This window comes from Mustela nigripes, chromosome 7 (assembly GCF_022355385.1).
Source record: "Mustela nigripes isolate SB6536 chromosome 7, MUSNIG.SB6536, whole genome shotgun sequence".
Lineage (NCBI taxonomy): Eukaryota > Metazoa > Chordata > Mammalia > Carnivora > Mustelidae > Mustela > Mustela nigripes.
This window is the reverse complement of record NC_081563.1, coordinates 139,529,498-139,542,344: the sequence shown is the minus strand read 5'-3', so window position 1 is coordinate 139,542,344 and position 12,847 is coordinate 139,529,498. Positions and strand designations below refer to the sequence as shown.

General features: G+C 55.7%; 1 protein-coding gene across 1 annotated transcript; it reads left to right on the top strand.

The window, feature by feature from the left end:
• TCFL5 (transcription factor like 5) lies at positions 1-12,830 on the top strand. Its single transcript, XM_059407374.1, has 6 exons — positions 1-139; positions 1,050-1,236; positions 1,496-1,658; positions 3,191-3,437; positions 5,220-5,361; positions 12,065-12,830. Exons 2-6 carry the CDS (start codon positions 1,084-1,086, stop codon positions 12,185-12,187), a joined length of 828 nt encoding a protein of 275 aa, XP_059263357.1. The 5' UTR covers positions 1-139; positions 1,050-1,083; the 3' UTR covers positions 12,188-12,830.
• The last annotated feature ends 17 nt before the right edge of the window (positions 12,831-12,847 follow it).

Here is a 12,847-nt window from a genome sequence, read left to right as displayed (position 1 = left end):
ACGCGGAGGGCGCGCCCGAGGCGCGGGCCAAGTCGGCCGTGCGCGTCCGCCTGGAGGACCGCTTCAACAGCCTCCCCGCCGAGCCGCCGGCCGCCCCGCGCGGCGCCGAGCCCCCCGAGCCCGGCGTGGCGCTCAACAAGTGGGTGTCCCTCCCCGCCGCCCTCCTGGGAGGCCGGGCGGGGCCGGGGCGCGGGCCCGCGGGGTGCACACGGCCAGGCCCCGTGGAGCGGCCGCCCGCCCGGCGGGGCCCGGGTCTCCCCGCGGACGAGGCCGGGGCGGGTCTGGGCGGAGGTGGCGTCTCCGCGCGAGAGCGCCCGCAGGGCAGCCTCCTCCGGCCGGGTCTTCGCGAGGAGCAGACCGGCCTGGGTCCGGGGCCCACCGGAAAGGTCGGCGCTCTGGGCAGGGGCCGGCCGCCGGTGCTGAGCGAGTGCGCAGCGCAGACCCCGCCGCCGAGCGTGCGGTGTGCGCCCCGCGTCTGCACCTGCGGACCGGCGCCCCGAGCCGAGCGTGCGGGCGCTTCTGAGGACCAGACCCCCTGCACCAGGTCTTCCACCCAAATGTCAGGAGAGGCCTGTCCCCTCCCCACCGCGACTCAGCTTAGGGGTGACTCCACACACGCGGCAGACTTGGTGGCAGGGAAGTGTCCTGCAGGAAGCCAGCCCCTCCCTCGCGGCTCTCCTTCTGAAGAGGAACTGCGCAGGGGTGGGGGGTGGTCCTCGGCTTTCTGTCCCTCCCCACCCTGGGATTTTCCCCATTTTGTCCCTAGTCGCCAGATTTTGGAGAATGGCCAGAAATAGAGCAAGAGAGATTGGTCTCAGGTGACATCCAACTCCCTGGTCCTTCCAAGAAGAAGCTTGAGCTTGGCCACCCCCACGCTGCTTGAGCCTGGCTCTGTAGAGGTTTCCACGAGGAGGGGTGCTCATCCTGCCAGATGCGGGCTGTCTAGACCGCCGGCGGCTAGCTGGGAGAGCGTGCTGGGGGTCACGGCCTTTGGCCGCTTGCCTGCCACATGGTCTTCACGCATCTCCACGTCTCCTTTGTCTTGGCAGTTTGGTCACTCTTATCCGACATCCTTCGGAGTTCATGAATGTCCCTCTTCATCAGCAACAAAACAAATGCACAACGTTGGTAAAAAACAAAACCGCGGCAGCCGCCACCGCTTTGCAGTTTACATGCCCTCTGTTCACGTCGAACGCTTGCCCTGCCTCGGGGGGCTCGAGCCTCTCGCAGACGCAGGTAAGGGAGGGACTCGCCAGGGCTGCTCTTTTGTACGAGGTGGATTTTATTTTCATTAGGCCTGAAGGATTTTTCTTTCATTTGAGCTTAATATCAAGCTTTAAAATCAAGACCGTTCATTGCTCTTTGGGAACGTCTTAAAGTCCTGGATGTACGCAGAGTTCCTCAAATTGCGCTACCGTCTTGGCCGTGGCTTCGGTTGGAGGGCATTTGGTTTGCGTGCGCGCTGGTAAACTTGCTGTCGCCTCATTCTTTCCAGGGTTCTGGGAACCCGTGTTCTGTACTCGAAGCTGCCAAGCATCAGGACATTGGATTGCCTCGAGCATTCTCTTTCTGTTACCAGCAGGAAATTGAATCCACTAAACAGACTTTGGGCAGTAGAAACAAAGCCTTGCCTGAGCAGGTTTGGATTAAAGTAGGAGGTAAGCCATAAAGCAGAGGGAGCCCCGTCCTGCTGGCCTCTTGGCCGAGGGTGGGGACGGCGAGACGCCGAGTATAAACATGAAGTCGTCTCTTCTTTTTTAAACATTTTTCCTTATATTTGAGAGGGAGGGACCAAGCGCACGAGCAGGATGAGAGGCAAGGGGAGAGAGAATCTCAGGCAGACCCCTGTTGAGCACAGAACCCATGGTGGGGCTCGATCTCAGGACCTGAGCCAAAATCAGGAGTCGGCCGCCAAACCGACTGAGCCACCCCACGCCCTCACACGTCATATTTATGCTTTGGACGGCGTCGTTGAGTTTGAGGGCTGCTTTTCCTCACTGGTGATCTCCGTAAACGGAAAAATGATAGACTTGCATAAATTCTGTTTCCTTCAAGTTGCTGAAAGCACTTAATAGTTGTGCTTTTGTTTTTTTGTTTCTTATTTTATATTTCGTGAGTGGGACAGGAGTCTGAAACCTGCTAAAAGCTTTAGGAGACAGATGGGCAAAGGTTTCAGTTGGCAGCAAGAGGCCATAAGCTGATTCAGAAAGTTTTAGAAAGAAACGGCTGAAGGCAGCTTGAACTTGGTTCACCTTGAGAGTGAGCTCTCAGCCCCTTTCTCCCTGCAAACAAAAGTATTTTTCAACTTAACTTCCAGAGCTGATGGGGGCAGGGCGGGGGCGGAGTGCTGCCTCCTCCAGGCAGTGGGTCCTTCTCCCTGTTCAGACTTTTTATGCAGAAGTAGGTGCTTCCGTGTGCAGAGTGAAGGGTTGGGGGAGACACAAGCCACATACTAATTCCTTTGCTTCAGGAACAAGACAGTCCCAGCGCCGGGTCTTCCTCGCAGGTCCCGATGTGAACGCTGTATGGAGGGACCCTTTGGCCACAGAGACTTAGGTCTCATTTGGCGTTTCGGGAATGCCTGTCACCGCACACAGGGGTTAGGTGCTGGCTGGCCTCGATGCGGTGGGGCTTGCTGTGTTCCCCTGGGACACATAAGAGCTGTGACGTGATTCCTCCTCCCAGGGGCGGAGTCGCTGGTCAACTGGGCGCACCTTGAGCCCTAGGGCACACAGGTCTTGTCCTCTTCTGAGCATGGGAGGTAGAGCACCTGCTGTCCCGTTAGAGTGACTGTATAAAAGAAAATCCTGGGGAGAAAATTTGTTTTTTCCATTCTAAACATCAGAAAAGTCAAACAACCTCTTGGTTTCCCTGTTCACCGACAGCAGCTAACACCTGTTGATACATGAGGGACTTCGGACAAGAGTCTGTTGCTCACACACTGCTCGGGGTGTTTTAATTTAGTTACAGATTTATGTTCAGTTTTGTGCTTTGGAGCTTGGAGCTTTGCGTGAACGGCTTGTGCCGGTTACCGTAGTGGGTACGGCTCTTCCCGCTCAGTTCTGGGCGTTCTTCGCCCACTCGTGTGTCTGTTCAGGTTTGAAAAATGCCATGAAACACATTCGGCATTAATGGGGACAAGTTAAGTAAAATAAAAAATTAAATGCCACTCTTTCCTTCTTTTGCAAAGAAGAAGCGCTATGTAAGCAAGCCGTAAGTAAGAGGAACCGGAGTCGAGCGCGCCAGCCGGACACAGGTGGAGAACGAAGAGCCCTTGGAGAGATTCAAAACGTGGGCGAAGGCTCGAGCTCCACACAGGGCGCTTGGCCTCCCGCGGAGTCCTCGCAGGCAAACCTCGGGGAGCAGACCCAGAGCGGGCCCCAGGGAGGAAGGTCGCAGCGTAGGGAGAGGCACAACCGCATGGAAAGAGATAGAAGGTAACGCGTGTGCTTGCTTGTCGACACGCAGGCTTACGGCAGCTACTGGCGACGCTAGGCAGGCTACTCCTGAAACAGCAGTTCAGTGCTTTCTAAATGCGTTCCCAGTGGAGAAAAGTTGGCCGAGGAGATGCTGACTTGGTTCAGCTCGGTGGGCCGGGGTCCCCAGGGTCACCCCAGGTTTGATGATTCGCTGGGAAGACTTAGAGCTGTGACCGATCACAGAGAAAGGACACAGCAAATTTAGCCAAGGTGCTTGGGGAGAAGTCCGGGAGCCAGATGCGAGCTCTTGGGTGTCGCCTCCCAGATGCGCTCTGCTCCCTCGGCCCCTGGTCCTGAGGCCGGCGAGCTTCCCAGCGGGGAACGCTCGTGAGAGACTCAGGGCCCCAGGATTTTATTGGCAGAGCGGGTCACGGGGACATTCCCTCCCTGGTGAGCCCCAGAAGGAGAGCCAGCGCTCAGCATGAACCGTATTGTTTGTACCAACATTTTAGGCACAGTTAGGCACCTCACTAGTGGTGCTGGGAACCCTCCCGAGGCTCCAGTTCCCAGCAGCCGTCAGGCGCCGGCCGTGTGAGCGGGCCTCGGGAGACCGCTGCGCTGCGCTGCTCACCGGGGCACCCAGCTTTGCCTGTTTCTTTTAAGAATGTTGGGGAGGGAGGGGGTTAAAACTGTTATTTAGGTCGTTTTATCTGCAGATTTTATTTAGAATTTTATTTAGATTTTACGTAGAACCAAAAGGTGGTTAATTTCTCTGTATTGCAGCTGGGTTTTTACTCGATGTTTCCGTAACATAATTAAGGTAGTTAACATAGTCCTTGACGGGGAGTTCACCCCAGTCTCCTGTGCACAGCCCGGGGCGAGGCAGGTATGTAGCTCTGGCTCCGGCTCCGGCGCTGACCTGAGGCAGTTTATTTCTTTTTAAGGGACGTGTTACAGCTAGCTAGCCCGCCCGTGGTCCTTCTTAGACCTGCTCACACACGCACGCGCACACGAACACGCGCACACGCTCCATCAACCTGAAGGACGTCTGTGAGCTCCAAAGGGCAGCTTTCCCACCCTGACATTTCATCAGCGTTTCCTGGGTACCTCCCGTGGGAGGACCCTTCCCCGTGGGTGGGCAGCCTGCCGTCCCCTAGGGCACCACGCTGCCGGTTCGCTCCCTCTCACCTCCGTGCCTCGTCGGGGACGTCGATCTGACCCCTGCACGGACTGGAGATCAGCGTCCGCTGTTGGGTTTGCCTGACGAGATCCCCGCGTCCGCTCCACGTGTGCACGCGGGTAGGTGGGCAGCAAGGGTCGCGTTCTGTGCTGCCCTGTGTCCGCCTCTCTAGGACGTGGCGCGACGCCGAGTGTCCTCTGTGAGTGTTACTGTGGTCTGATTGTAAGGCCCAGTTGTGATTTAAGTTCTCTCTAAAATTACCTCTAAAAAGACTGGGTTTCGGGGTCTTAGCAGGCGGGCGGTCCGTGGTCCTTCTGTGAGCCGGGGCCCCTTGGCGGTCAAAGCCGTGATGTGGCTGCGGATGAGTCCCTTGGCACATGGAGAGCAGAGTCGTGACTCCTGAGTAAGGAACGGTCTACCCAGGGAAAGAGCACACGCAATTTTGCTTCCTGTTTGGGGGGTTTGGCTCTGTCCTTGGTCTAGAGACTTGAACCTGGCCCTTGCTCCTGGCCCACGAGCAGGACCGTCCCAGCGGAGTGCAGCCGAGTGCCAGGGGCCAGGCCAGGAGCAGTGGCCTGGCGCCTGCTTCTCAGCGTGATTACTTTGGATTTTGCCTGTAGGCGCAGGATCCGCATTTGTTGTGACGAGTTGAATCTTTTAGTCCCTTTCTGCAACGCGGAGACGGACAAGGCGACCACCCTGCAGTGGACCACGGCGTTCCTGAAGTACATTCAGGAAAGACACGGAGACTCTCTCAAAAAGGTCAGTAATGAGGGCAGGTGCAGTCTCAGAATGTTATAAACCTACAAGTGATTTTTTTGTCCATTTTTCCCTAAGATACCCCCGACGGTCCTTTGTTTCCTGGAATCCAGTGTTGGATACTGAGTTCGCTTTGACCAAAAGCTCGTTAGTGTTGTAACGTGTCACTTACGGACCGATGGTCCCAGCCTGGGTTGGTTCGCTGACCTGCGGCATCCGAGTGACAGCCCGGGCTGCAGGCAGCGGACCGGATGGGGCTCGCCCGGGTTTCGGGCACCCGTTACCCTATGACAGCTTCGCGGAGGGTTGACGTGAGACGAGTTAGGCAGGAAGAGAGAGGCAGATAGCGTTCAACAGTCTGGAACCCACATGCATTCAGAAGGCGCGGAAGAGATTCTCTTCCATGGGCTGGGTGAGCGGGGACAACATGGGGCCCTGGGGCCCGAGCACCTGGACCCCGAGTGCAGCCAGAGCCACCTTGACCCTGTCTGTCTGGTCCCAGGGGCAATTCCAGCAAGCGAGCGCGGCTCCTGGCGGGGCCGATCGCGTGGTGTGAGCGGGAGGGAGAACGGGGCGCTCCCAGCATTGGCTTCACTGCTCTGCCCTGGGGGCACCTCGGCTCCCGGTGCCGGCCTCAGCGTGCTGGCGGTCAGGCTGAGCGCGGCTGAGGCCCTGGGGGGGCAAGCCCCGCGCACCCCAACACTGCTCCCTGTCCAGGCCATCGTGTGGCTGCTGTGGTCGCGGCGTCTGGCAGGGACCAAGCTGAGGTTGGCGCGTCTATGCGAAGCCTTTTCCAAAGAGCCTCCTGCGTGTGGACCGCGCGGGGCAGGGCCCGCGGCTGTGTTTCCGGCCCCACTCTGTCTCCGCAGGACACCGTGGCATCGCCCGTGTGACCGCGTCTCAGAGCGGCATTTGCGTCCCGCTCCCTCCCAGTGGCTCGCTTGCGGTGACCCTGCGGCTCGCGTTTGAGGTGATGTGTTCGAGGGAGGCTGTGAATTTTAATAAAATGATGCTCTTGTGCATTTTTTTAAAGCTTTTTTTCTTGATTCCAGCCAGTTAGCGCAGCGTGGTGGTGTCCGTGGCAGGCGTAGGACAGATGGGCACGTCCGGCCGCCGCCCGGAGGTCGGCAGCACAGGCGTCCCCCTTCCTGCCCGTCGCGGCCCCCGCCACCGCCCGCGCCCGCTCTGCTGGCCGTCTGTGGGCTCTGGAGTGCGGAGTCTGTTTCTTTGTTTTTCTTAAGGGATGAGGTATTTAATTAGGTTCTTTGTAAGAATTTAGAACGCCGCTTTGTGAGGGCCAAGTCTGTCTGGGAGAAAACACCGAGCGGCCGTGGCCCTGAACGGAGCAGTGGCTTTTCGCCACGGCAGAGTCCGGGGCCTGCGGCTGTCCGCCCGGCCTCACGTCCGCCGCCTCCAGCTTCTGTTCTCGGTGTCGACGCTCTCGCCCTCCCGCGTCTGGGTTCTGCAGATTCCCGCGGGAGGCGTCAGCGAGGCTCCAGGGATCGGCCACGTCTGTGTTTCTCCTTCTGGTGCTTTCGCCTGCGGGTTACCTTCCCGCCTCGGGCCGCACCCGCCTTCTCGGCTCTCCTGCCCGCTGTCAGATGGGACAAGAGTCTGTTTCTTGTTTGACTTCTCTCTTTTTTTCCTTGGCTGCTGTGTTTTCTTTCTTAAATTCCACGTGGGAGTGAAACCATACGACTCTGCTCCACAGAGTTCACGCGCACGATCCCCTCCGGTTCCGACCACGTCGATGCAAAAGCCGGTCTTCGTCCCCTGACGGAGGCGCCGTGGCCACATCTTGCCCGTCTGTCCGCGTGTCCGTGCAAGGGCTTCTCGGTCCCTCGCACAGCTCGCCTACGGCGGACCTCGCTGCTCTGGGCGCTCGGTGCGCGTCTCCCTTCGCGCCACGGCGTCCGCATCTTTGGGGGAAATACCCGCAGAGCGATTGCTGGGTCGTAGGCAGCTCTCTTGTCAGCTTTCTGAGGGAGCTCCGTGCTGTTGTCCAGAGTGGCCGCACCAGCCTGCGTCCCCGCCGACGGTGCGGGAGGGTCCCCCTTTCTCCGCATCCTCGCCAGCGTCTGTCGTTCCTGACTGGTCAGTTCCAGCCGTTCTGACTGGCGCGATGATGCTCATGATGCCGGGTGATGTTGAACAGCTTTTCATGTGTCTGTTGCCACCTGGATGTCTTCTTTGGAGAAAAGCTTTTATATTTTTGAAGATGATTTGGGGCGCCTGGGTGGGCTCAGTCGTTAAGCCTCTGCCTTCAGCTCAGGTCATGATTCCAGGGTCCTGGGATCGAGCCCCGCATCAGGCTCCCTGCTCAGCGGGGAGCCTGCTTCTCCCTCTCCAGCTCCCCCTGCTTGTGGTCCCTCTCTCGCTGTGTCTCTCTCTGTGATAAATAAACAAAATCTTTAAAAAAAAACAAAAACAAAAATGGAGGGGCACCTGGGTGGCTCAGTGGGTTAAAGCCTCTGCCTTCAGCTCAGGTCATGATCCCAGGGTCCTGGGATCAAGCCCCGCATCGAGCCCCGCATCGGGCTCTCTGCTTGGCAGGGAGCCTGCTTCCTCCTCTCCCTCTGCCTGCTTCTCTGCCTACTTGTGATCTTTGTCTGTCAAATAAATAAAAAACCAAAAATGGAAATGATTTAACGTTTGGCCTGGTGTACCTGTTAGCGGTGAGTTATTAATATGATTCATCCGTAAGTGATGACGGCACTCAGCTCACAGCAGACCTGTTAACTGTCTTTGTATGTATTCCGAGACCAGATATGTTAAAACTCATGTCTTATATCTCATGTATAAACATGGCTTGGGTGGGCCCGGCAGGAGCAAAACCTCCCTGCGGAGACCTGGGATCAGCGCTGCGGCCAGGCACTGCCAGGCCACGGCCCTGGTCCCAGGTCTCACTGCCGGGCGCTCCCCGTGGGCTGGTCCTACCCTTTCCGAGTTGGGGCATCTGTGCCCTGGTCTCTCGGCGGCTGTGGGTGTCCCGGCTTCTGGCCTTGTTCTGCTCTGTTCGCTTTTGTGGGAGGGCACACGGTAGTGTTTTTTCCCGTTGTAATTTGCTTGTATGTTGCTCTGAAAGCTTACCTTCTTTATTTTTTTGTAGTTTTAATCTTTCTGACATCTTGAGTTTAAAAGCTTTTGGTCTGTTTTTCACATTTATTACGTTTTCATAAGCGAAGATGGTCTGTATAAAGAAACAGTTTCTTGAAAGTTTGCTGAGACTTTCGTTGTGACCTCTTCTGTGGTCAGTTTTTAAAAGTTCTGTATTTATTTGGAAAAAACATGTATTGTCCATTTGGTGAGCTCTGCGTTTGTTGGGTTGGGACCATTAATAGCGACTCAGACCCTTGCTCTCGGGACACCTGGGGGGCTCAGTTGGTGGAGCCGCTGCCTTCAGCTCAGGTCATGGTCTCAGGGTCCTGGGATCGAGTCCTGCATCGGGCTCTCTGCTCAGCGGGGAGCCTGCTTCTCCCTCTCCAGCTCCCCCTGCTTGTGTTCCCTCTCCCGCTGTGTCTCTCTGTCATAAATAAGTAAAGTCTTAAAAAAAAAAAAAAAAAAAGGAAAGAAAGAAATTTGCTTTTTTTAAGTTTGGTTTTACTTATTTCATCTCCACACCCAACTTGGGGCTCAAACTCCGACCCCGAGGTCAAGAGTCACACGTTCTTCCTGCTGAGCCAGCCAGGTGCCCCCCAAAGTCACTCTTTCTATCAGGCGTTCTCATTTACAAACCTGACGTGCCGATCAGCTTTGTGTAGACGTCACCTCAGGGTGTTGTGACTCGTAAAACTCCCTTGAAACTCCGTCATTTCCCTGAGACAGCGGCTGCCGGCTCGCCTCTGGCCCCGGTAAGGAGGTGCGGGGCCCCGGGGAACCCAGCCCGCACCGGGGCTCCCCACTGCTGGCAGAAGTGTGCACAGCCGGGTGGACGCCGGCGCTCACCTTGTCGTGTGCACGACGTTCCCGTAGTCTCGAGTACTTTCTTTGTCAGAAGTGACGGTTTCCTTCTTTGTGACTTTTACATTACTTTTTTATTATTCTCAGAGGTAAATTCTACCTTCTCATATATGGGCAAATATTTTACATTTTGGGCTTTTGAGTGTCAGGATATACATAGGAAATTGTCAAAATGTGGCTCATCTTAGACCCTCAAGCCCTTTAAAGTTCAGGAAGAAAATAGATCTGAGCAGGTATAGCCCGAGTGCAGGTGGCAGGAAGCGCACTGCGGCCACCGCTGGTGGGCCTGGTGTTATCAGTGCAGCGCGGTACTCCTGTGTCCCTTGGTGGATGTGAATCCAGGAGGAACCCGCTACAGCCCAGCGACAAAGACAACATGATTCAAAACCAGCAAAGGATTTGAGTACCTTCTTCCAAAGAAGATAAACAAATGGCCCACAGGTCCGTGAGCAGATGCTCAACATCCCCGATCGTCCGGGAAATGCAGATCAAACCACGGGGCTCTGCCGCATGCGCCCAGTGGGTGTGGCCGGCACGCACAGACGGACAGACAGACAGGTGGAATCGCAGGCCTCAGAGCAGAACCCTGTGCAGCTGCTGTGGAAAATGGGGTGACAATTCTCAGAAAGTCAGAATTGCCAGATGGGCTGTTGCATTTGTGGGTGGGGATCCGGGTGGACACTTGTTTGGGAATGTTCACAGCAGCCTGGACGTGGAGGCCCCCAAATGTCCATCAGCAGAGGAGTGGATAAGCACAGCGTGTGCACCGACAGCAGAATGTGGTTCGGCCACGGCCCGGGTGCCCCCGAGGCTGCCGCTCACGGAAGGACAGCTCCTGTGCCAACCTCTGTGTGGTCCCAATTCGTACGCAGAAAGTGGGACATGGGGTGGGTGCTGGGGGAGGGCGACAGTCCGTGTCTCATGGGGACAGAGTGTCTGTGGGGGGGGATGATGAAAAGTCAGAAACCGTGCTGATCACATGGCACCGTGCAGGTAGTGCCACTGGGTAAAACCGTTTAAAGTGGCTGAAATGGAAAACTTCATGCTCTATATTTTTTTACCATAATAGAAAATCTATAAACGTAAATTTAGTTTTTAAGAATGTTATGCTTTAGGGGTGCCTGGGTGGCTCAGTGGGTTAAAGCCTCTGCCTTCGGCTCAGGTCATGATCTCAGGGTCTCAGGTTCGAGCCCCGCATCCGGCTCTCTGCTCCACGGAGAGCCTGCCTCCCTCTCTCTCTGCCTGCTTGTGATCTCTGTCAAATAAATAAAAAAGATCTTAAAAGAAAAAAAAAGAATGTTATGCTTAAAAAAAAAAAAATTACGGAAACGTATCCATGCACAGACATGGGGAGAGCAGAGCACAGAGCTCCAGTGTTCCTCGGACACAAGGGCGTGTTGTTAGTGCCCCCGTCCTGTGGCCCTCGGTGGGTGGTTTAAAACCTTCCGCAGATCTCTCGGTTTCATTCTCAAGGGCATCTCTGCATGTAGACACGTGGTTAAACAGCCACACCGCATCCAGACGCCCCGAAGGGCTTGCAGCCGTCTCTGTGCTGCCCACTCCCCTGAGTCAGGATCCAGAAGCTGTCCAGCCGAACGTTGGTTGGTGGTGCTCAACATTGCTGAGTACACGATGGCTTCCTCCTCTCCGCCCTGTCCTTTTTTAAAAGATTTATTTATTTATTTGACAGAGAGAGATCACAAGTGGGCAGAGAGGCAGGCAGAGAGAGAGGAGGAAGCAGGCTCCCCGCTGAGCAGGGAGCCCGATGCGGGACTCGATCCCAGGACCCTGAGATCATGACCTGAGCCGAAGGCAGCGGCTTAACCCACTGAGCCCCCCAGGCGCCCTCCCCCCGCATCCTCTTTTGACTGAAGAGATGGAACCCCCGTGCCGTGGCCTTTCCCACCTTGTACATTTCGCGTACCCCGATCTTTGTTTCCCAGAGGCTGAGGAGATCAGGCCATGTGCTTGCTCTCACCTTTTGTGAGCTTGGGGCTGCCCGGTGCGCTCAGGAAACGGCCAGTCTGACCCTGCTGTGAAGCCCGGGACTTGTCTAAGTGCCTAGAGGCAGGGAGCAGGAGCAAGGGCCGCGGTGGACAGGGCTCCGCGGGAGCCCCAGCTTCCAGAGCCGACCCCTGATGCCAGCCCGCCGCTGGCATCACTCCCGCCGTGTGCCCGGGGTAGTGATGGGCCCGGTGTGTCTAGCGGTGACGGAAGTTCTGCAGGGAGACGGCAGTGATGCTGCGGGAAGCCGGCCCGGCAAACGCGCGCACACACGTGAGAATGGTTAAGCAGTGTGCAGAGTTTACTGTGGTAGAAAACACAAGTGTAGGTGTTTGTTTTTAAGTAAAGAAAAGAAGCCTTTTTAATATGGATGGGTATTACAGGAATTATTGGAAAATTAATCGTAGGTGTAAATGTGACTCTGAGAAAAACGTTTGAATCCCTGTTTACACCCCGCACACCCCCTTACAAGAGGTGACGTGAGTTTGTGGATGACACGTTTCCATCTTTTGAAGTAGTTTAGGTCATAATTTCAACCTTTGGTGTATTTTTAATTTTTTGTAATCTTATTTATTCATCTTAAGTAATCTCTACACCCAGCGTGGGGCTTGAACTCACGACCCAGGATCCAAGAGCTGCCCACCGCCACTCGCCGAGCTGGACAGGCGTCCCCAGCCTTGTCTGTTTTGAGATAGTTTGAGTCCGTAAATTCACAGCATTAATGGTTCTTTCTCAATTTCAGGAATTCGAGAGTGTGTTTTGTGGTAAGACTGGCCGAAGGCTCAAGTTGACCAGACCGGACTCCTTGGCGGCCCGTCCTGCGCAGGAGAGCCTACAGAGCAGCCCGGCCATGGACGTCAAGTGACAGGAAGGGACCGCCAGTTCCGGCAGCGGCGGCGGCTGCCCGGGGCCCCCAGCGTCCGCGCGGCCCTGGAGCCCCGGCGATCTGGCTCTGGGGGACGTGAGTCCAGCTGAGGGGCCTCCGCGGGGACGTCACAGCACGTTTTGTAGAGATGTTTGTCTAGAATGAAATCCTTAGCCTTTCGTGTCCTCTTACACCATTTGGGGATGAAGACATGTTGACAATTAGCAAGAAACTTTTCAATTATCCGCCTGATTCCATCATGTTTTCTTAACATGATAACTTCAAAAATTAACATCCCATGTAATTTCCTTAGTCTTCCAAGGTGCACCGCTTTTTACTTATTTTATTTACATTTTAAATATGCCCACTTAGCGATTGGAACAAGTTAAATTGTTCGTGATTAGAAGTAGTTTGGAGATTTTACTCCCTTGTTTCTCCCTCCCCGTGCTGACTTCCGGTGACACGGGACCGTGTTCTGTGACGCGGTCCGTGTCCAGCCTTGTCGCTGGACATTTTCCAGAGACTCCCTTTGAAGCCACTTTTGCCCGTAAAGGAGATATTGTCACCGTGGGTTCCTTCAATGCCCTCATTTTCATATTCAGAGTCATTACTTGGTGTGTAATAAACTAGTGTTTGGAACTGAGGTTTTCACACGAGTGG